This window comes from Rissa tridactyla, chromosome 4 (assembly GCF_028500815.1).
Source record: "Rissa tridactyla isolate bRisTri1 chromosome 4, bRisTri1.patW.cur.20221130, whole genome shotgun sequence".
Classification (NCBI taxonomy): Eukaryota; Metazoa; Chordata; class Aves; order Charadriiformes; family Laridae; genus Rissa; species Rissa tridactyla.
Window position 1 is genome coordinate 73672062 of NC_071469.1, and position 22395 is coordinate 73694456.

At 68.9% G+C, this 22395-nt stretch overlaps 4 protein-coding genes and 1 long non-coding RNA gene across 5 annotated transcripts in view; 2 read left to right on the forward strand and 3 right to left on the reverse strand.

The window, feature by feature from the left end:
- Positions 1-209: 209 nt before the first annotated feature.
- LDHD (lactate dehydrogenase D) lies at positions 210-5250 on the reverse strand. The gene is given in 13 exon segments (XM_054198140.1): positions 210-503; positions 596-721; positions 818-894; positions 975-1102; positions 1892-2020; positions 2103-2172; positions 2174-2303; positions 2381-2540; positions 3738-3879; positions 3975-4117; positions 4617-4623; positions 4915-5025; positions 5188-5250. Coding segments are annotated over 13 exon segments (1452 nt in total). The 3' UTR covers positions 210-337.
- Positions 5251-6273: 1023 nt separating this feature from the next.
- Positions 6274-9006, reverse strand: LOC128908990 (chymotrypsinogen 2-like). Its single transcript, XM_054200068.1, is given in 8 exon segments — positions 6274-6452; positions 6537-6670; positions 7164-7344; positions 8314-8376; positions 8378-8393; positions 8492-8571; positions 8701-8804; positions 8931-9006. Coding segments are annotated over 8 exon segments (810 nt in total). The 5' UTR covers positions 9001-9006; the 3' UTR covers positions 6274-6290.
- A 1013-nt stretch (positions 9007-10019) lies between these two features.
- Positions 10020-12790, forward strand: LOC128909364 (chymotrypsinogen 2-like). The gene is given in 8 exon segments (XM_054200957.1): positions 10020-10089; positions 10215-10237; positions 10239-10319; positions 10448-10527; positions 10627-10705; positions 11682-11862; positions 12395-12528; positions 12612-12790. Coding segments are annotated over 8 exon segments (810 nt in total). The 3' UTR covers positions 12774-12790.
- A 922-nt stretch (positions 12791-13712) lies between these two features.
- The window catches only part of LOC128909367 (uncharacterized), a 199762-nt gene continuing 191079 nt past the window's right edge, over positions 13713-22395 (forward strand). Inside the window, exons 1-2 of the long non-coding RNA XR_008466346.1 lie at positions 13713-13857; positions 14018-14130. This is a non-coding gene — a long non-coding RNA (uncharacterized LOC128909367). The remainder of the gene's footprint in view (positions 13858-14017; positions 14131-22395) is intronic.
- On the reverse strand, positions 14945-21690 carry BCAR1 (BCAR1 scaffold protein, Cas family member). The gene is given in 8 exon segments (XM_054200942.1): positions 14945-16228; positions 16538-16627; positions 16835-17983; positions 18417-18521; positions 18719-18880; positions 20145-20354; positions 20356-20835; positions 21609-21690. Coding segments are annotated over 8 exon segments (2724 nt in total). The 5' UTR covers positions 21621-21690; the 3' UTR covers positions 14945-15712.

Below are 22395 nucleotides of genomic sequence, written 5' to 3' on the forward strand. Positions count from 1 at the left end.
AACTCGTCATGACCCAGACGGCTCCCAGCTCTGGCAAGCACAGCTCTGGGCAAGCAGCTAAAGTGGGGGTCCCCCTGGTCCCCCTGCCCTGGGGGCGGGGGGACGACCTTGTGTGCACCGCTTGGCACAGGGACCCCTCTGGGGAGGGGCTGGTGGGGGGGTGTGTGTGTGTGTGTGTGCATGTGTCCCCAAAAAGACATCACGGCGCGTGGAGGCTGCGGGTGCAAAGGGGTTTATTGAGGGGTTGGGGAACCCTGACCCACAGGGGTGGGGACGGGACGGGGACTGGGGGTCAGCGGGGCCACCCCGGCCCTGGCTGCGGGGGGACGGGGTCCCCTCAGAGCACCTTGCCGGGGTTCATGAGGTTGTGGGGGTCCAGCGCTGCCTTGATGCTGCGCAGGGTGTCCAGCCCCTCCTGGCCCAGCTCCTCCAGCAGCAGCCCCCGCTTGCCCAGCCCCACGCCGTGCTCCCCGGTGCAGGTGCCCCCCGCTGCTAGCGCCCGCCTGCAGGATGGGGTTGGGGGGGGGGGTGTCAGGGGATGCCACGGGGCCACCTGTCTGTGTCCCCCCCTGCTCCAGGGTGTCCCCATCCCTACCTGCCCAGGCGCTGGGCGAAGGCGTGGACGCGCTGGGTCTCATCGGGGTCCTGGGTGTCGAAGATGAGGAGGCAGTGGAAGTTGCCGTCACCGATGTGTCCCACCATGGGGCCTGTGGGGTGGTGGGTCAGGCGGGGAGGACGATGTCCCCCCCCAGCTGACACCCCCCCACCCCCCGCCGTCCCGGGTGGCCACAGCCCCGCTGACCGGTGAGGCCGGGAGTCCTGCAGGTCCCGCTTGGTCTCCACCACCACGTCGGGCAGGCGGGAGATGGGCACGCAGACGTCCGTGGAGTAGCCCTGGGGCAAAGGCAGAGCCGTGGTGCCTCCAGCCCCACCGAGGCACCGCCGCCGCCATCATCCCCGTCCCCGTCCCTCACCTGGCAGCCGGGCCGCAGGGCCAGGGCGGCATACCAGGCGCTGTGGCGCATGGCCCAGAGCCGCCCGCGCTCCTCCGGCTCCTCCGCCCAGGCCAAGCCGGAGCCGCCGTTCAGCTGCACGATCTCCTCTGCCAGTGGCCAGGAGCCCTGGGATGGGGCCAGGAGGGGACCCCCAGCACCCCCAGCCCTCATCCCAGCACCCCCAGTCTCCATCCTGGGCAGCCATCCCAGGACACCCCTCGTCCCCTTGTCCCTGGGCACCCATCCATCGCCCTCGGATGCCTCTGGTCCCCCTCACCCTCCATCCCTGGGCACCTGGTGACCCCCCCATCACTCCCCAGTCCCCATCCTGGGAACCTAGCCCTGGCCCCCCCCCGGCCCTGGTTCTGGGCACCCATCCCTCATCCCAGGACACCCCTGGTCCCTTGTCCATGAGCACCCATCCACAACCACGGGACGTCCTGGGACCCCAGTCTCTGGTCCCTTGTCCATGAGCACCCACCCACATCCATGGGGCTCCCCGGTCTCCCAGTCACCAGCTCTGGACGTCTGTCCCTCACCCTGGTGACGCCGAGATCCCCCAATTCCCGGCCCTGAGCACCCATCCCTCACCCCAGGACACACCTGCTCCCCTTGTTGCAGGCCCTGGGCACCCGCCCCTCACCCCAGAGCCATACCATGGCTTCCCAGCACCATCCTTCACACCAGGACATCCCTGGTCCCCCCTGACCCCCTGTCCCTGAGCATTCATCCCCAGGGACCCCCCCCCCCAGCCCAGGCACCCATCCCTGGCTCTGGGACCCCCGATCCCCTGGTCCCAGTGCCCACCACAGCCCCAGCCCTGGCTCTGGGACCCCCGATGCCCTGGTCCCAGTGCCCACTGTGGCACACCATCCCTGTGCCAGTGTCATCCCTACCCGTTTGCCGCTGCTGCTCGGCCAGGCCGTGCCGGGAGCCGTGGAGCTCCAGGAGGAGCGTGGCCGCCACCGGCAGCTCCATCTTGCTGAAGCGGCTGCAGGCACCCACCATCACCTCGTCCAGGAACTCTGGGTGGGAGGAGGTGGCACTGAGCCCCACCACCGGCCCCCAGTCCCCGTCCCCACCGCCAGCCCCACCGCCAGCACCCACCAATGCGGGCCACGGGCACGGCGGCTTGCAGCACCTGGACGGTGCAAGCCACAGCCGCCCGCACGCTGGGGGAAGGCGGCGGTGGTGACGGCGGCCGCCTCGGGCAGGGGGTGCAGGCGCAGCGTGGCCTGCGTCAGGAAGCCCAGGGTGCCCTCGGAGCCCACGAAGAGCGAGGTCAGGTCGTAGCCGGCCGCCCTCTTCCTGCGTGGGGATGGTGAGCCAGGTGCCGGTGCGGTGCCTGCCCGGGATGGCCCCGTCCCCCGCCTCCAGGCACCCACCTGGGCTGGCGGCCGGGGCCAGCGGTGTAGAGCAGGCGGCCGTCGGGCAGCACCACACGCAGGTTGAGCACGTTGGGCCGCATGGTGCCGTACCGCACCGCGTTCGTGCCTGAGGCACCCGTGGCCGCCATGCCGCACAGCGAGGCATCCGCCCCGGGGTCTGTGGGTTGGGGATGGGGCAGGGGGCTGCAGCAGGGACGGGGCCACGGGGTGACCCCATGGGATCCCATACCAAGCCTGGCCGGCACCCCGGGACCCTGGCCCTGCACCAGCCCCAGTGCACCCCAGGGACCATGGGAAGCCCAGCACCCCTGGGACCTTGGCACCCACTCTCCCATGGGTGCCCCTGGGACCATAGCACCTCAGTGGGCGGCCCCCGGCCCCCTGGGACTGGGGCGTCCGCTCCTCTGTGGGTACCCCTGGGACCACAGCACCTCAGTGGGGACCCCAGCACCCCAGCAACTGCAGCACCCACTCTGCTATGGGCACCCCTGGTGCACCCCTGAGACCACAGCACCGCAATGTGGGCCCCAGCACCCCTGGCACCATGGCACTCACTCCCCATGGGTTTTCCTGGTGCACCCCGGGGACCACAGCACCTCAATGGCGGTCGCAGAACCCCTGGGTCTATGGCACCCACTCCCCCAGGGGCACCTCTGGAACCAGAGAACTTCAGTGGGGGACCCCAGCACCCCTGGGACCATGGCACCCACTCCCCCAGGGGCGTCCCTGGTGCATCCCTGGAACCAGAGAACTTCAGTGGGCACCTGAGCACCCCTGGCACCCACTCCCCCATGGGCACCCCCGGCGCATCCCCTGGGACCATAGCACCTAAGTAGGGACCCCCAACACCGCTGGGACAATGGCACCCACTCCCCTATGGACACCCCTGGGACCAGAACACCTCAGTGGCAACCTCAGCACCCCTGTGACAATGGGAAGTCCAGGACCCTTGGGACCACGGCACCCTCTCCCCCATGGGCACACCTGGGACCACGGCACCTCAGTGGGGAGCCCAGCCCTCCCGGGGCCCCTCCACACACCCATGGGCGCCCCCAGCACCTCTGGGACAATGGCATGCCTAGTCCCATGAGGACCGCAGCACCGCTGGGACCACGGCACCCCAGGGGGACCTCCAGCACCTCTGGGACCATGGCACTCTATGGGGACCTCAGCACCACAAGGACCCCCAACCCCATGGGCTCCCCAGCATCCCCGGGGACCACAGCACCCTCATGGGCATCCCCAGCAACCCTGGGACCACAGCACCCTCAGCCTCCTGGGCACCCCCAGCTCCACAGGCATCCCCAGCATCCCCACCCTCAGCTGCTCCTCAGTGCCCCAGCACCCACAGTACCGACGGGGAACCAGAGCCCCGTGCCACGCAGGTGGCTGTTGAGGGCCTTGCGGGTGACGCCGGGCTCCACCGCCACCGAGAAGTCCTCAAGGCTCAGCTCTGCAATGGCGTCCATGCGGCTCAGGTCGAAGCAGACGCCGCCCTGGCATGGGGGGACACCAGCATGGCTGGGCACGGCTGGGGCACCGAGACCCCCCCCCGGACAGGGGGTGCCAGGGGTGCTGGGGGTGGCTGTACCTGCACGGCGTTGACGCCGCCCTCGAGGCCGGTGCCAGTGCCAAAGGGCACCATGGGGACGCGGCAGCGGTAGCAGAGCGCAGCCAGCTCCTGCACCTGCCCCACCGACTGGGGCCACACCACGGCGTCCGGGGGGGGCACAGCTGGGGGGACGGGGTGGCACTGCTGCCCCACGGCCCTCCCTCTTCCTGAGGCCCTGCCCCTCCACAGCCCCTGCTCCTATCCCACAAACCGTTCAGTCTGCAGACCCTTTCCCCTGCCCAGACCATTCCCGTCCCCATGGCCCTTCACCTCCCCAGGACCCTTCCCATCCCCAAACCTTTCATCCGGGGTTCCCAGCCCCCCACACCCATGTGTGCATGGCCTTGTCGTCACCATGCTGCTCCCACACCCCCATGTCCGTGGAGACATTGGGGACCCCAACACACCTCTTGGCACACCCAAGAGGACCCCTGGAACCCCTGCCACCACGGCACCTCCGGTCCTGTTGGCACCCCTGGGACCATGGCACACCCAAGGGGACCCCTGGCACCCTGGGGACCACTGCACCCTGCGGGGGGAACCCCAGCCCCTCTGGGACCAGAGCACCCCCATGGGGACCTCATCACCCAGGGGACCCCAGCCCCAGGGGCTCCCTGGCACCGCAGGGCTCCCAGCTCCATGCGCACCCCAGCAGCACCGGGGCCGTGGCCCCCACACAGTCCCCAGGGGGACCCGTGTGGCACCCCAACACCCCCAGCGCAGCTGGGGGACAGGGCGGCGCCGCTGCCCCACGGACCTCCCCCTCCCCAGGACCCTTCCCCTCCGAAGACCCTTTCCCCGCCCCACGGCGCCTCCCCTCCCCGGGACCCCTCTGCCCAGAGCCTTCCCGGCAGGATCCCACCTCCCCGGACCCCTCCCGTGCCCAGCCCGGCCCCCCGGGGGCTCCCGGCACCCACGCGTGCATGGACTCGTCGTGCCCGTGCTGCTCCCGCACCGCCACGGCCGTGGAGACGTTGGGGGCCCCCACCACGGCCCGCAGGGACGCCACGAAGTCGGGGGGCAGCGGGGGCTGCGGGGGGGGAGAGAGCGGGGGTCCCGTCAGGGCGGGGGCAGGAGGGGGCCAGGGCCCGGCACACACACACACCCCCCCCCCTCCCCCGCAGCTCGGGGTGCGGGGACGCTCCGGGGGGCCCGATCCCGCCGCGCCCCCCCGGCCCCCGCCCGGCCCCACCTCGGAGCAGCAGCTCCGGCGCCCCAGGGCCGCCCCCAGCCCCAGCACCCGCCGCAGCGCCATGGCGGGGACCAGCGCCCGGACCGCCACGGGGACGGGGACGGGGACGGGGACGGGGACGGGGACGGGGACGGGGACGGGGAGGGGACGCTGCCCTCCGCCGCCCCGGCGGCCCTTCCCGCCCCCGCCGCCGCCTTAAGGTGGCTCCGGCTGGCGGGGGGGCGGGCTGGGACACGGGTGTCCGCCCCCAGCCGGGGGGCCCTGTGCCTCCAGCGCCCACGCCGGGGTCCCCGTGCCCGGCCGGGCGTCCCACAGCTGGCCAGCTGCCGCCAGACGTGACCTTGTCCCCACGTGTCCACCCGGGTGTCCCCGCACCTGACCAGGTGGCTCCACAGCTGACCACGGCCCCATATGTCCAGCCACATGTCCCCACACCTGACCTTGTCCCCACGAGTCCACCCAGGTGTCCCCACACCCAACCAGGTGTCCCCACACCAGGACACGTGCCCTCGTGCCTGGCCAGGTGTCCCACTCCCTGGCCTGGTGTCCCCATGGGAGTCCACACGTGGCTCCGTGTCCCCACGCCTGGGGTACAGCCACGTGTCCCCAGCCCTGCTCAGGTGTCCCTGCACCTGGCCCCGTCCCCTGCCTTGGTCCTCTGCCTTGGTTCTGTGTCCCCAGGGAAGGTCACATGTCCCCAAGACGACTCCTTGGCCAGGGCTCTCTCAGCCCAGCCAAGTGTCCCCTGCCCGGTCTCTGTCCCTGCATTTGGACACATGTCCCCCCCTCTGGCCAAGGGTCCTGGACCCTGTGGAAGACCGTGTGTCCCCGAGCCGCCAGCCTTCCCGGCCAGGTGTCCCCATGCCCAGACAGGCGTCCCCGTGGCCCCCATACTCATGTCCCCACCAACCAGGTGTCCCCATGGTCCAGCCATGCCGGCCGGGTGTCCCCATGTCCAGAGAACTGTCCCCAAGCCCAGCGCGTGCCCCCGGCCCAGGCCACGTGTCCCCCAGCCCTCCGGCTGCCCTGTGTCCCCCTCCCGCCCGTGCCAGTGTGACAGCGAGGACTCAGCGTGGTGAGGGTGACAGCGTTTATTGGCGGCCTCAGTTGGCGGCCAGGATGGAGTTGATCCAGTCGCGGAGCATGGTGACGCGGGCGTAGACGCCGGGCACGTTGGGGTCGCAGGTGCTGCTGCCCCAGGAGACGATGCCCACCAGGGTCCAGGCGCCGTCCTTCTGGCACACCAGCGGGCCCCCGGAGTCGCCCTGCGAGCAGCGGGTGAGGGCAGGGGACAGGGGGTGCGGGGGGGCGCGGGGTGGCGTGGGGGCAGGGCACGCGGGGGCACCTACCATGCAGGAGGAGGCACCGTCGGCACCGGCGCACACCATCACGTCAGCGATGCGGAACCCCCAGTACTGCTTGCACTGCGCGTTGGTGAGCAGGGGCAGGGCCACCTGCTGCAGCACCGCCGGCGTGTCCGAGGCTGCGGGACAGCGGGGGTGGCGTCAGCGCCGGCCACGGGGACAGGCACGGGGACGGGGATGGGCATTAGGAAGGGGTCTGGGCAGGAGGATGGGGCTGGAGGATTGGGCTGGGGATGAGGATGAGGACAGGGATGGGGACTGGAGATGGGGATGAGGATAGGGATGGAGATGAGGACGAGGATGGGGAAGGGGACGGGATTGGGACAGGCGTGAGCACAGGGGTGGGCTTTGGATTTGGAGATGAGGCGGAAAAGGAGGGGAATAGGATGGGTATTGAGGATAGGGGCAGGGATGAGAATGGGAATGGGGATTGGGGATGGGATGGGGATAGGGAATGAGCATGGGGACGAGCATGGGGACAGGGATGAGCGTGGGGATGGGACAGGGATGCGGCTGAGGATGCGGCTGAGGGTGGGGCTATGGAGAAGGATGGGGCTAAGAGTGGGATGGGGGTGAGGACAGGGATGGGGACAGGACAGGAAGGTGCGGTACCGTTGGGGTCAGTGAGCCCCCAGCCGGTGGTGACACAGGTCATGCCACCCGGGAAGTCGTCGGTGGACTGGGGCAGGCAGACGGGGGACACGCGGGCCGAGAAGCGGGCTGGGGTGGCCAGTTTGATCAGGGTGATGTCGTCGCGGATGGTCAGCATGTTGAACTTGGGGTTCTTGAAGACCTGGAGCAGGCGGCACCGCTCCCAGCGCTGCACCCTCGGCCGGGGCGCCGGGCACCAGGGACTCCACCGGGACCAAGGGGGACCCCAGGGACCGATGGGGACCCGGGGAATGGCCCTGTGGGTCCCAGACCCCCTCCGGGGGGGTCCCTGGGGTGCAGATCCCATCCCCTGGGGCACAAGGGCAGCAGGGACGCGGCAGGGACTCACGGGGACCCCAGGGAGCAGAGCCCAAATCTGCACTGAGAGGGACCCAGGGAGTAGATCCCAACTCGGGGACAGACGGATGGCAGGACACCCCAGGGACACCAACGGCAAACAGGGACACCAACGGGGAGCAGACCCCAAACCCTGGGCTGATGGGGACCCGGGCAGCAAACCCCTGCCCTGGGGCACTGCACAATGGGGACAATCCAGGGACACCGAGAGGGACTCGAGGGGACCCTGGGGGGCAGACACCAAATCCCCAGCTGAGGTGCCCTCAGGGAGCAGGTGACAACCCCGGGCATCAATGGGTGCCAGGGAGCAGGGAGCAGACCCCAAGCCTCAGGACGCCGGGGCCACCAACGAGCCCATGTCCCACCGGGGTCGCTGCTGGCCGGGGACCTTGCGGCTGCTCAGGGCCCCCCAGGGCAGCCCCCAGCCCGGGCACACTGGGGAGCAGGGACACCCCGGGTCACATCACCCCCAGGGAATGATGGGGACCCTGCGTTCCTGATCCCCTCCCATCGCTTGATGGTCCTGGGGATGAGGTCCCGACCCTTGGGATGAGCAGGAGCAGGACAGCCAGGGGACCCAAGCCCAGGGATGCGGGGCACCGTGGAGACCCCAGGGGACCTCACCCTCGGGCTGAGGGGAACCAGGGACCCCTTGGGGTCCCGACCCCCAGGACAAGGGGGACCCAGACCCGCAGGGCTCCCCGCCATGGCTGTGGCACCCCACAGGCACACGACCCCCCCACGCCGGCGGTACCTTCTCGATGCTCAGCTTCTGCTGGTCAGGGAGAGGCGAGTCCTGATCGTACGCACCCACCACCCACGGTGTCGGTTTTCCTGGGCACAGGCAGGCGCTGAGCACCAGGCACAGGGATGGGGAGGTCCTGGGACCCGTGCCCAGCCCCGGGCCGGAGGGCGGCAGAGCCGGTGCCTACCTGACGCCACAGTGGGCAGCGGTGACCACCCAGTTCTCGCTGATCAGCGACCCGCCGCAGAAGTGGAAGCCGTCGTAGCGCTGACGGGAAGAGTTGCTGTCAGCACCCGGCACCGCCGGCACCACCGCCGGGGTGCTCTGTGCCCAGACCCTGCCCCTTCACCACCTCAGCACCCCCCTCGGCACCCCCCCAGCACCCTGGGCACTCACCTGGAGGGAGACCTGCCATGGCCAGGACCCTGGCACCGCTGGCTCTCCGTTGACGATGCGGTTGTAGCCGCGGATGACGGGTGTGATGGCGGGCACGCCGCAGCCTGCGGGGTACGGGCAGGCCGTGGAATGGGGGCTCCGACCACCCCCGGCCCCGTGTCCCCCACCACCGCCGCCACCTCCCCCCCAAGCCCCTCGCCCGCCCCACCGAGCCCCACGGCCCCACGCACTCTCCACGGAGAGGGTTGGCACGGGCAGAGCCGCCAGCGCCAGGCAACTCAGCAGCCACAGCAGAGCCATCGTCACTCGTGGGGACAGACCCTGCCTGGGGCTTGCCGCCTCTTATACCTGCCGCTGGGCACAGCCCCGCCTCTGGCCTTGGCGCTGTGGCCTCGGGAGATAGCATGGCACCCGGCACGGCACCGCCGGCACAGTGCCAGCCCTGTCACCATGGCCATTGGCCAACCCCTGGGTGCAGGTGGGGCCATGGCCCCGGGGATGAGCGGGGACCCTGTGCCCCAGCCTGGGCAGTGGCTGACCAGACCCCAGGCGCTGGTGGGCACTGGGTTGCCCAGACACCAGCCATGGCTCCTCATGGCAGCCATAAAAGGCAGCGCATTGCCAGCAGGTCATGGAGGGACCCTGCCCGCCCTGCTCGGTGCTGGGGAGGGGGACGCTACCCCTGGGGTGCTGGGTCCAGTGTGGGCTCCCTAGTACAGGAGAGACAGGGACATACTGGAGAGAGTCCACGGAGATGTGGAAGGGACAGGAACATCTCTGATTGCAATAGAGGGACAGAGCTAGGCTCTTTCCACTGGTGCTCAAGTACCAGGACCAGAGGCGATGGGACAACCTGACATGCAGGAGGGTTCCTCTGGCCGTCAGGAGACACATGTCACTGTGGGGTGACTGAGCCACTGTGAGGTGACTGAGTCAGCACAGGTTTCCCAGGGCAGCTGCGGAGTCTCCATCCACTGAGATACTCAGAAGCCACCTGGACATGGTCCCCAGGTGACCCTGCTGGGTTGGACCAGGTGGGCTCCAAGGTCCATTCCAAACTCAGCCACCTGGTGACAGCCCTCCCCACGCACCCAGGCAAGCACCATGTTCAAGCCAGCACTTCAACCCACCTCTGCCGGCCCATGGCTCCGACCAAGGCCATCAGCTCCAGGTGCCACGCTCCCAGGCCGTGTCCTGGAGCCATGCCGGGTGCCATGCTATCTCCCGAGGCCACAGCGCCAAGGCCAGAGGCGGGGCTGTGCCCAGCGGCAGGTATAAGAGGCGGCAAGCCCCAGGCAGGGTCTGTCCCACGAGTGACGATGGCTCTGCTGTGGCTGCTGAGTTGCCTGGCGCTGGCGGGCTCTGCCCGTGCCACCCTCTCCGTGGAGAGTGCGTGGGGCCGTGGGGCTCGGTGGGGCGGGCGAGGGGCTTGGGGGGAGGTGGCGGCGGTGGTGGGGGGACACGGGGCCGGGGTGGTCGGAGCCCCCCATTCCACGGCTGCCCGTACCCCGCAGGCTGCGGCGTGCCCGCCATCACACACCGTCATCCGCGGCTACAACCGCATCGTCAACGGAGAGCCAGCGGTGCCAGGGTCCTGGCCATGGCAGGTCTCCCTCCAGGTGAGTGCCCAGGGTGCTGGGGGGGTGCCGAGGGGTGCTGAGGTGGTGAAGGGGCAGGGTCTGGGCACAGAGCACCCCGGCGGTGGTGCCCGGCGGTGCCGGGTGCTGACAGCAACTCTTCCCGTCAGCGCTACGACGGCTTCCACTTCTGCGGCGGGTCGCTGATCAGCGAGAACTGGGTGGTCACCGCTGCCCACTGTGGCGTCAGGTAGGCACCGGCTCTGCCGCCCTCCGGCCCGGGGCTGGGCACGGGGTCCCCAGGACCCCCCATCCCTGTGCCTGGTGCTCAGCGCCTGCCTGTGCCCAGGAAAACCGACACCGTGGTGGTGGGTGCGTACGATCAGGACTCGCCCTCCCCTGACCAGCAGAAGCTGAGCATCGAGAAGGTACCGCCGGCGTGGGGGGGTCGTGTGCCTGTGGGGTGCCACAGCCATGGCGGGGAGCCCTGCGGGTCTGGGTCCCCCTTGTCCTGGGGGTCGGGACCCCAAGGGGTCCCTGGTTCCCCTCAGCCCGAGGGTGAGGTCCCCTGGGGTCTCCACGGTGCCCCGCATCCCTGGGCTTGGGTCCCCTGGGCTGTCCCTGCTCCTGCTCATCCCAAGGGTCGGGACCTCATCCCCAGGACCATCAAGCGATGGGAGGGGATCAGGAACGCAGGGTCCCCATCATTCCCTGGGGGTGATGTGACCCGGGGTGTCCCTGCTCCCCAGTGTGCCCGGGCTGGGGGCTGCCCTGGGGGGCCCTGAGCAGCCGCAAGGTCCCCGGCCAGCAGCGACCCCGGTGGGACATGGGCTCGTTGGTGGCCCCGGCGTCCTGAGGCTTGGGGTCTGCTCCCTGCTCCCTGGCACCCATTGATGCCCGGGGTTGTCACCTGCTCCCTGAGGGCACCTCAGCTGGGGATTTGGTGTCTGCCCCCCCAGGGTCCCCTCGAGTCCCTCTCGGTGTCCCTGGATTGTCCCCATTGTGCAGTGCCCCAGGGGCAGGGGTTTGCTGCCCGGGTCCCCATCAGCCCAGGGTTTGGGGTCTGCTCCCCGTTGGTGTCCCTGTTTGCCGTTGGTGTCCCTGGGGTGTCCCTGCCATCCGTCTGTCCCCGAGTTGGGATCTACTCCCTGGGTCCCTCTCAGTGCAGGATTTGGGCTCTGCTCCCTGGGGTCCCCGTGAGTCCCTGCCGCGTCCCTGCTGCCCTTGTGCCCCAGGGGATGGGATCTGCACCCCAGGGACCCCCCCGGAGGGGGTCTGGGACCCACAGGGCCATTCCCCGGGTCCCCATCGGTCCCTGGGGTCCCCCTTGGTCCCGGTGGAGTCCCTGGTGCCCGGCGCCCCGGCCGAGGGTGCAGGCGCTGGGAGCGGTGCCGCCTGCTCCAGGTCTTCAAGAACCCCAAGTTCAACATGCTGACCATCCGCGACGACATCACCCTGATCAAACTGGCCACCCCAGCCCGCTTCTCGGCCCGCGTGTCCCCCGTCTGCCTGCCCCAGTCCACCGACGACTTCCCGGGTGGCATGACCTGTGTCACCACCGGCTGGGGGCTCACTGACCCCAACGGTACCACACCTTCCTGTCCCTGTCCCCATCCCTGTCCTCACCCCCATCCCACTCTTAGCCCCATCCTTCTCCATAGCCCCACCCTCAGCCGCATCCTCAGCCGCATCCCTGTCCCATCCCCACGCTCATCCCTGTCCCCATGCTCGTCCCCATGCTCATCCCTATCCCCATCCCATCCCCAATCCCCATTCCCATTCTCATCCCTGCCCCTATCCTCAATACCCATCCTATTCCCCTCCTTTTCCATTTCCCCATCCCCATCATCATCCCCATCCCCATCCCTGGCCTCATCTCCAAATCCAAAGCCCACCCCTGTGCTCACGCCTGTCCCAATCCCGTCCCCTTCCCCATCCTCGTCCTCATCTCCATCCCTATCCTCATCCCCATCTCCAGTCCCCATCCCTGTCCTCATCCTCATCCCCAGCCCAATCCTCCAGCCCCATCCTCCTGCCCAGACCCCTTCCTAATGCCCATCCCCGTCCCCGTGCCTGTCCCCGTGGCCGGCGCTGACGCCACCCCCGCTGTCCCGCAGCCTCGGACACGCCGGCGGTGCTGCAGCAGGTGGCCCTGCCCCTGCTCACCAACGCGCAGTGCAAGCAGTACTGGGGGTTCCGCATCGCTGACGTGATGGTGTGCGCCGGTGCCGACGGTGCCTCCTCCTGCATGGTAGGTGCCCCCGCGTGCCCTGCCCCCACGCCACCCCGCGCCCCCCGCACCCCCTGTCCCCTGCCCTCACCCGCTGCTCGCAGGGCGACTCCGGGGGCCCGCTGGTGTGCCAGAAGGACGGCGCCTGGACCCTGGTGGGCATCGTCTCCTGGGGCAGCAGCACCTGCGACCCCAACGTGCCCGGCGTCTACGCCCGCGTCACCATGCTCCGCGACTGGATCAACTCCATCCTGGCCGCCAACTGAGGCCGCCAATAAACGCTGTCACCCTCACCACGCTGAGTCCTCGCTGTCACACTGGCACGGGCGGGAGGGGGACACAGGGCAGCCGGAGGGCTGGGGGACACGTGGCCTGGGCCGGGGGCACGCGCTGGGCTTGGGGACAGTTCTCTGGACATGGGGACACCCGGCCGGCATGGCTGGACCATGGGGACACCTGGTTGGTGGGGACATGAGTATGGGGGCCACGGGGACGCCTGTCTGGGCATGGGGACACCTGGCCGGGAAGGCTGGCGGCTCGGGGACACACGGTCTTCCACAGGGTCCAGGACCCTTGGCCAGAGGGGGGGACATGTGTCCAAATGCAGGGACAGAGACCGGGCAGGGGACACTTGGCTGGGCTGAGAGAGCCCTGGCCAAGGAGTCGTCTTGGGGACATGTGACCTTCCCTGGGGACACAGAACCAAGGCAGAGGACCAAGGCAGGGGACGGGGCCAGGTGCAGGGACACCTGAGCAGGGCTGGGGACACGTGGCTGTACCCCAGGCGTGGGGACACGGAGCCACGTGTGGACTCCCATGGGGACACCAGGCCAGGGAGTGGGGACAGCTGGCCAGGCACGAGGGCACGTGTCCTGGTGTGGGGACACCTGGTTGGGTGTGGGGACACCTGGGTGGACTCGTGGGGACAAGGTCAGGTGTGGGGACATGTGGCTGGACATATGGGGCCGTGGTCAGTTGTGGAGCCACCTGGTCAGGTGCGGGGACACCCGGGTGGACACGTGGGGACAAGGTCACGTCTGGCGGCAGCTGGCCAGCTGTGGGACGCCCGGCCGGGCACGGGGACCCCGGCGTGGGCGCTGGAGGCACAGGGCCCCCCGGCTGGGGCGGACACCCGTGTCCCAGCCCGCCCCCCGCCAGCCGGAGCCACCTTAAGGCGGCGGCGGGGGCGGGAAGGGCCGCCGGGGCGGCGGAGGGCAGCGTCCCCTCCCCGTCCCCGTCCCCGTCCCCGTCCCCGTCCCCGTGGCGGTCCGGGCGCTGGTCCCCGCCATGGCGCTGCGGCGGGTGCTGGGGCTGGGGGCGGCCCTGGGGCGCCGGAGCTGCTGCTCCGAGGTGGGGCCGGGCGGGGGCCGGGGGGGCGCGGCGGGATCGGGCCCCCGGAGCGTCCCCGCACCCCGAGCTGCGGGGGAGGGGGGGGGTGTGTGTGTGTGCCGGGCCCTGGCCCCCTCCTGCCCCCGCCCTGACGGGACCCCCGCTCTCTCCCCCCCCGCAGCCCCCGCTGCCCCCCGACTTCGTGGCGTCCCTGCGGGCCGTGGTGGGGGCCCCCAACGTCTCCACGGCCGTGGCGGTGCGGGAGCAGCACGGGCACGACGAGTCCATGCACGCGTGGGTGCCGGGAGCCCCGGGGGGCCGGGCTGGGCACGGGAGGGGTCCGGGGAGGTGGGATCCTGCCGGGAAGGCTCTGGGCAGAGGGGTCCCGGGGAGGGGAGGCGCCGTGGGGCGGGGAAAGGGTCTTCGGAGGGGAAGGGTCCTGGGGAGGGGGAGGTCCGTGGGGCAGCGGCGCCGCCCTGTCCCCCAGCTGCGCTGGGGGTGTTGGGGTGCCACACGGGTCCCCCTGGGACTGTGTGGGGCCACGGCCCCGGTGCTGCTGGGGTGCGCATGGAGCTGGGAGCCCTGCGGTGCCAGGGAGCCCCTGGGGCTGGGGTCCCCTGGGTGATGAGGTCCCCATGGGGGTGCTCTGGTCCCAGAGGGGCTGGGGTTCCCCCGCAGGGTGCAGTGGTCCCCAGGGTGCCAGGGGTCCCCTTGGGTGTGCCATGGTCCCAGGGGTGCCAACAGGACCGGAGGTGCCGTGGTCCTAGGGGTGTTGGGGTCCCCAGGAGGTGCCACGATCCCAGGGGTGCACCAGCACTGGACACCCTGTACCACAGCACAGCCACACTGGACCCCCACAACCTCACGATCCCCAGGCACAGGGGGACAGCAGGCACCCAGAGTCAGGGCTGGGGTGGTCCCACTGCCCTGCGATGCCACCTCCCCAACCCTGTTCCCCAAAAGCCTGCCCTCCCCACACCTGTGGGTCAGGGATCCCCCCAAATAAACTCATTTGCACCCCCCCCCACCATGATGTCTTTTGGGGGGACAGGACACCCCAACCCCTCCCCACAGCAGGCAGATGCAGACACACAGGAGCTGGGGGGGTTTCTAGGCAAATCTTTATGCTGCTGAGGGGCAGGGGGCTGAGTTTCGAGGGGCTGCCGCTCTGTAGCTCCGGGACCCAGCGGAAGCTTCCCCTGTGTTCAAAAGGCACCAATTTCGGTTTGCGTTTCGGTTACAGCTGGTACAGTTGCAAAACCCGAGACGTGAGAACGCATGGGTCAGACCCTTCCTGCCCCCAGCCCCTCCACCATCACCCCTTAATCCCCCTGGGGATCCTTATCCACAGCCCCCAGGGACAGCACATCCCATCCCTCCCCCGCTGCTCCCCAACACTGGCCGTCCCACTGCGAGGAGCAGCTTCCACACCATTAAAATCCGCTGGAGATGGCTTGGGAGCCCCCCCCCTCACAGAGAGGAGCAGCCACAGCATCACCCCACCTTGCCAGGCGTAGCCTTGTCTTCATTCAGCAGGGATCCTGCATCCCGCCCGGGCAACCCCGCTGGTTTCGTAGGGAGAAGGGACAGTGGGGAGGGAGAGGGCGCAAATCCGCCTCCCAGCTTTGCTTCATCATGGGCACAGTTCCAACACCAACCCTGGCCTCTGGCCAGAGGGAGGAAGAAGAGTCGGGGTGGGGAGGGATGATGGTTGCAGCCCCTCACCCCTCTACCAGCAGAGCCCCAGGCCCCCGGTGCGCGTGGGAGTCTCTATGTACATGTCCGCTTGCACCGGGCAGAGAGGGCTCTCATGGAGGGGGACGCATGTCAGGGGACAGGGTGGGGACCATGGGGAGGGGACAGCAGCCCAGGGCCATCACATGGCCGCCAGCTGGCCCAGCACCATCCTGAACTGCTGTGTGCTGTTGGCAAGGTCCTTGACACGCTCCACCATGTCCTTAGAGGCAGCGGGAGAAGGGTAGTGGAGGGCGGCCGCCTTGGTGGTCACCACGATCTCCTTGAGCATCTCGCAGAGGAGGTTGCTGTAGTGCATCACCTTGTGCTGGACGTCCTGGGCCTTGGCCTGGCGGGACAGCGTGTCCCCGATGAAGACCAGCTTGTGGGCGCTGAGGATGACGAACTTGCTGTGGGCCACAAAGATCTTGGGGGGTTGGTTGGTGCTGACGGCGGTGAAGAAGGCGTCGACGGCGTTGGTGAGGGTAGTGAGGTTGGCCTCGCACTGCTCCAGGTAGAAGAGGAGGAGCTGGCGGTCGGCGGGACACAGGGACCCACCGCCCCGCGCCGGGCCGTAGTGCTGGGGGGGGCTCCAGTTGGACAGGTCGTTGTCGATGGGGCGCGTCACCTCCTGCTCCAGCCGCTCGAACTGCTTCAGCTGTGGGAGGGTGAGGGGTGTGAGGCAGGATGGCCATTGAGCCAGGGCCCTCTCCCCTCCCTGGAGCCACTGGCATGGCCACCAGCCCCAGGGAAAACAGCAAGGGACAGTGCCATCCCCAGGACAGCCATGCCAGGCTCCTCTCCAGGAGGAAGGTGCCGATGGCCATCTCCACTGGCACAGCGCTGGCCTGGGAGGTGAGCCAGACCCGGCCATGGAGACAGCCACACAAGAGGGGCCGTGTTCCAGAGCGCTGGTGGCGGGGACAACGGCAGCAGGACACAAAGCCCCCCCCCCCAGCTCCATTACCTGCTGGTGCTCCAGCTGGTCCTTGCTCTGCCGGATGATGTTGCCTTTCTCCAGCAGCTCTTTCTGGGTCTTCTCAAACTCCTCCTTGCCCTGCAGGGAAGGAAAGGGGCATGTCACGGGGGTCGGCGACACCAGCCTCCAGGGAGCGAGCCCCTGGGGACCCCTGGTCCCCACAGTCCTCAAGCTGGAGGGTAAAAGCAAGATGTGGGTGGCAGAAGGACCACCACGCTCAGAGATGCCCAAGCTGCCGGCACAAAAGCCACCCATGGGGAGCAGCCCTCCCCCGCCCGCACCCACCTGCAGATGGACGTAGTCGTAATCCTCCATCCAGCCGCTCTCGCTGTTCTCATAGGGCCCATCTGGTGACTCCTGGGCCAGCAGCTTGGGTGGGGAGGGCAAGGGCCGCGACTGGATGCTGCTGGCCTTGTCGGAGGGGTGAGGGGGCCCGTGGCCACCGCTCTCCCCCGCCGGCTTTGTCCGTTTGAAGAGGAGGGAGGCATTGCCATGCAGGAAGGAGGCCAACTGCTTGGTGTCATCGGGGACGCCGCGCGAGTGCATGACGAAGTGCTCCAAGTCATCCGTGCCTGGCTTGCCGCCGGCCAGGGCGCTCGGGGCCCAGTGGCAAGCATCCAGCGCTTGGCCGTGCCGCGCCAGGGCCTGGTAGACCTCCTCCATCTTCTGCAGCTGCTTGCTGAGCTTTGCATAGAGGGAACGGTCGGAGGCCTGGGCTGCATTGCCCACCGCCCCCCGGGCAAACTCCAGCAGGTCCCGGAGGGCCGTCCGGACGCCCTCGGCTGCCCCACGGATGCTGGCAGCGTTGGCCTCCATGTGCTCGGGGCTGCGCCAGTTGGCGCCAATGAAGGACATGAGGTAGGAGACGGCGCCGCTGACGCCGTGCTGGAGCTTGGCCAGCGTCTCCATGGCGGCGTCCAAGTCCAGGGAGAACTCCTTGCTGGCTGCCTTGGCCGGCTCCTTCACGGGCACCACGTCCAGCGAGGAGGTGGAGATGTTGCTGCGGGTACTGCCCGTGCTGGAGGCCGAGAGACGCTTGGTGTCGGTGCCCTTGGCCTCGCGGTCCACTTGTGGTGGGACGTCGTAGATGTACTCGCCCTCTGTGTCCAGGGAGCCCTTGCCCAGGGCGTGCAGGTCCCGGGGCACATCGTACACCTCCTGGGAGGGGAATGCCGACCCCCCTAGCTTCTTGAGGCTGGGGGGCACATCATAGATCTCGTGGGAGGGTGGCAGCTCCGGAGCACCTTTGCCAGCGGCCGGTGGCACGTCGTAGACATCCTCCGGCAAGTAGGGCTCCTGCTGGGCCAGGATGAGGGGGTGGCGGGAGGGGTCGAAGGCTTTCTGCTTGGCGAAGGCGGGGGGCACGTCGTAGGTCTCTTCTCGCGCCGGGCCATCGGGCACGTCCTTGCTCACCGAGGGGGGGACATCGTACACCTGCAAGGGTGGCAGCAGGCACCGTCAGCATCCCCAGGAGAGCCAGCCCAGGTCCCATCGGTGGGGTGGGCTGTGCCATGGGGCACGTCAGTGCCAGCCCCAGGCACACGAGACGGTGCTGGGTGCGCAGCAGGACGGAGCCACGTGCCCCAGGGGCACCCCTGGTCCTGGGGAGGCTGCCACAGCACCCCCGGTCTCCCGCATCCCCCTTTGGGGTGGGAATCACAAAATCCTAGAGCAGCTCAGCTTGGAAGGGACCTTGAAAGATCACCTGGTCCAACCTCACCCCCTAGATGAGATCATCTAGCACCCCCATCCCCTCGCATCCCAGTACCAGGGATGCCACCATGTCCCCCTGGGGAGAACGATTGTTCTCACTGTAAATTGTGCCTTTCTGACACGGAGAAGCTGGGAGCTTCCCAGCAGCACTTACAGTTTGGTGCAGGTTTTTCTCCACACTGGGGGGCACGTCGTAGATTTCCTGCCCTGGGTCCTGCCCGTTGAGACCCTTCACTGCCATGGGGGGGGTGTCATAGACCTGGAGATGGGGGGAACACAGGACAGCGTGTCAGGGATAGCGTGGGCACCCACCTCCTGCCCGCTGGGAGAGATGAAGGCACCAGAAGAAGCCCCAAAGCCCATAGTGTGCCCAGGTTTGGATTCCAGGCTGTGCCAGAGCTTTTCCTACGCTGGGGGATGGAGCCAGCGACCTCCCCACCCCCAGACCAGCCTCACCTCCTGGCTGAACTGGCTTGGGACCCCTCCTCGGACAGGTGGCACATCGTAGATCTCCTGGGAGCCCGCAGAGAGGAGGTGACGAGGGAAATCATACTCATCCTTCTCGCCCTTGGGGGAGTCGTAGATGTACACTTGCCCCACACGGGTGGGCACCAGCACCTGGCAAGAGGGAAAGGGGATGAGCTGGGCACCGCCGAGCTGTCCCCCACCATGCACCACACCAAAAAAAAAAAAACAAAACAAAACAAACCCAAAAAACAAACACCCAACGATGGGGCTGGAGAGAGGATGGATGCCGGATCCCGTACCGGACCGTCCGGCACCGGGCAAACCGGTGCCCACGGGAGGGCGCTCCCCGGCCAGGCGTTCACGCTTCTCACGGTGACGCCGGGGGGACGGCGGGGATGATATCACCGGTTATTTATAGCGGCGAGCCTCGGCGAGAGACAAAGCCCAGCCGGCACAGCCGCGGCGTGCCGGAGGGAACGGCCGATTTGGGCACCGAGCCGTGGGCAGGGATCTGCCAACGCCCTGCGGGCGTTGGCAGATCCCTGCCCACGGCTCGGTGCCCCTCTTGCCATTCCGTGGGGACACGAGAGTGGCAAATAACCCAACCCAGAGGTCTGTGGCACTGGCAGGTCCTCCCTTTTAGGATGCTCCCCGTGCCCCGGCTGTGATTTGGCATCCCCCCCTCCCTCCACGGGCGTGAGTCAGGGTAGCCTTTCCCGGAAAACCCCGATGCTGAAAAGGCCTCGCTCCTCTTCCCTGGGATGACGTGCCAGGGAAGGGGCAGAGCCAAGAGGAGCCCGGTGTCTGGGATGCAGCCGTTAGGCTGGCCCACACAAGGCCACCATACCGGCATCCCCCTGTTGGGGACGGGCTGGTGGCTCATCCTTGCCTCACCACCGGTAAATCCACCCTGGCATGCTTCCTGGCACTGCCAGAACACACTGGCACCGGCTGCCTGTCCCTGCCCGCGCTCCCAAGAGGAAGGAAACATCCCAGTAATGTGCCGGGTACCACCTCCATAGCCACAGGGTCCACCCAAAGGTCATCTCCAAGCAGCTCGTGGCTCACCAGCACCCCGTGCCCACCCCAGGCATGGCTGCCATGCCCTCGGTGACACCAGCAGGGCACACACAAGAGACCGAGAGGGCCTGAGCGCCAAACGCTGTGCCAGCCCCAAACCAGGTAGCCCACACCAAGCTTGGGGAGGGGGGGGAACACGACCTCAGCCACTGCAGGGACCCCCTGGGAAGGATGCCCACGCACCCCCCTGTGATAAGCACAAGGACTACTCACTCCAAGAGACAGTGACAGGCAGATAAGCCCAAACCCCACAGCCCTGGCACCCACACACCACCGCAGACTGCACAGCACCCCACAACCGCACTACCCACCCCCCCCAAGCCCCCCATCCTACCTTTCCCTGGGGCTTGTGCCCTTCCCAGCTCCTCGTGTCCAACGACGGGGGCACCTGGTAGATGTCTTGAGCCTGACCGGCCGAGGGAGGAACCTGGTAGACATCCTGGGGAGGGCTGGCAGAGCCCCCGGGGTATGCCTCTGCTGCTTGGCCCAGGGAGGGGGGCACCTGGTAGATGTCCTGGCCGGGGCTGGGGAAGGCGTGTGGGGGGGGTCTGCTTCGGGTAGGGGGGCGGCTGCTTCGCCGGGGCAGGCGGAAACTGTCCGGTGGGCGCCGAGCCCGGGTAGAGACCCTGCTGTCCCTTGTTGGGGACCGGCATCAGGTAGACGTTGTCCCCTTGGGGGGCATAAGCAGGGTGCATGGGGGTATACTGCGAGGCAGGCGACAGCGGGGTGTACCCCCCTTGGTGGTGGTAAGGTAGAGCCGGCTGGGGCACCGGCGGCTGCGGTGCTGCCTGCCCCTGTGCCGGGCCGGCCGCTTGCTGCTGCTGCTGCTTCTTGTCGTACATCCCCACCAGGATCTTGAGGCGGTTCCCGGGGACGATGCCCTGGCGGCCATGGAGCGAGCAGAGCCACCAGCCGTCCAGCCCTTGGGTGTTGCGCTCCAGCACCGTCATGATGTCGCCCTTGCGGAAGGAGAGCTCGTCCGGGGACTCGGCCACGTTGTCGTACAGCGCCTTGGCCAACACGTTCTGCAAGAGAGCCCCGCGGCGGGGCGGTGAGCCGGGCCCCGCCGGACGGTGGGCAGTCATCTCGGACGGAGACGGGACGGGGGGGCTTCGCCGAGCGGGGTCCCACCGGTACCGGGGAGGGCGGGGGTGGAGGACGGACTTCTCCCAGCGGGGTCCCACCGGCTGGGATCTCCTCGCTCCCTCCCGCCGCCTTCTCCTTCCTTCCCCGTTGGAGTTCAACCCATCCTTCCCGGAGGTGGTGCTGGGAAGGGGCCGGGCCCTTCCGCCTCCCCGGTTTCGGGGGGGACCTCCTCCGCCTCCCCCCACCCCGCTCCCCCCCCCGCCCCTTCCCGCCGCCGCCGGGGAGGAAGTGCCATGGCGGTGAGTCACCCCCCCACCAGCCGTGGCCGTGGCCATCCCCACGCCGGGCCCCTTCCGTCCCCACGGCAGACACCGGCCGGGCCACCAAGCCTCGCCCCTGCGGCGGATGGGGTTTGCCGGTGCCATGGCGGCAGGACAGGCCGCAGCCTGCCCCCCCCCCTCTCCCGCGCCGATATGGGGAAGGCGGGGGGTGCTCCCGCCTCCCCGGGGGTCCCGCAGGAGGGTGGTGGGGCAAAGCCCGGTACGGCGGGGCTGGGCCAAGGTCACGGCAAGGCGGGGCGGGGAGGGCGGCCCGCAGCCTTCCTCCTCCGTGAGCCGTCACCCCGGGACCCCGCGTCCTGACCGGGAGGGGGCCCACGCGTGTCCCCACCCCGGTTGGCGCCCCCCGCTCCCCCCCCCCCCGAGCGGCTCACCAGGTAGTTCATCTTCCCGCGGTGGGTCGGGCCGTGCCGGCGGGCCGGGGCCGGGCCGGGGTCGGCGGGGCGGGCGGGCGGCGCGCTGGCGGCGGCGGCGCCGTAGGGATCATTATAGCGCCCGGCCCCGCACCGCCCGCGCCCATTGGCCGAGACGCGCCGGAGGGGGCGGGGCCTCTGGGGGGGCGGGGCCTCGGGGGGCGGGGGAGAGCTGGGGGGGTAACGGGGGTGCAAGGAGTAGCGGGGGTGCGGCGGGGGCGTAACGGGGGCGCAAAGGGTAAAGGGGGTGCAACGGGGGTGCAAAGGGTAGCGGGGGGTAATGGGCGTGCAAAGGGTGTGTAACGGGGGTGCAAAGGCTAACGGGGGTGTAACGGGGGTGTAATGGGGGTGTAACGGGTGCAAAGGGTAAAGGGGCTGTAATGGGGGTATAACGGGGGTGTAACGGGTGCAAAGGGTAAAGGGGCTGTAATGGGGGTATAACGGGGGTGTAACGGGGGTGCAAAGGATAAAAGGGCTGTAATGGGGATATAACGGGGGTGTAACGGGGGTGCAAAGGATAAAGGGACTGTAGTGGGGGTGTAACAGGGGTGTAACGGGGATTCAAAGGGTAAAGGGAATGTAATGGGGGTGTAACGGGGGTGTGATGGGGGTGCAATGGGTAACGGGGCTGTAACGGGGGTGCAACAGGGGTGCAACAGGGCCGCAAAGGGTAAGGGGGGATAACAGGGGTGCAAAGGGTGTGTAACGGGGGTGCAAAGGGTCACGGGGATGTAATGGGTGTGTAACG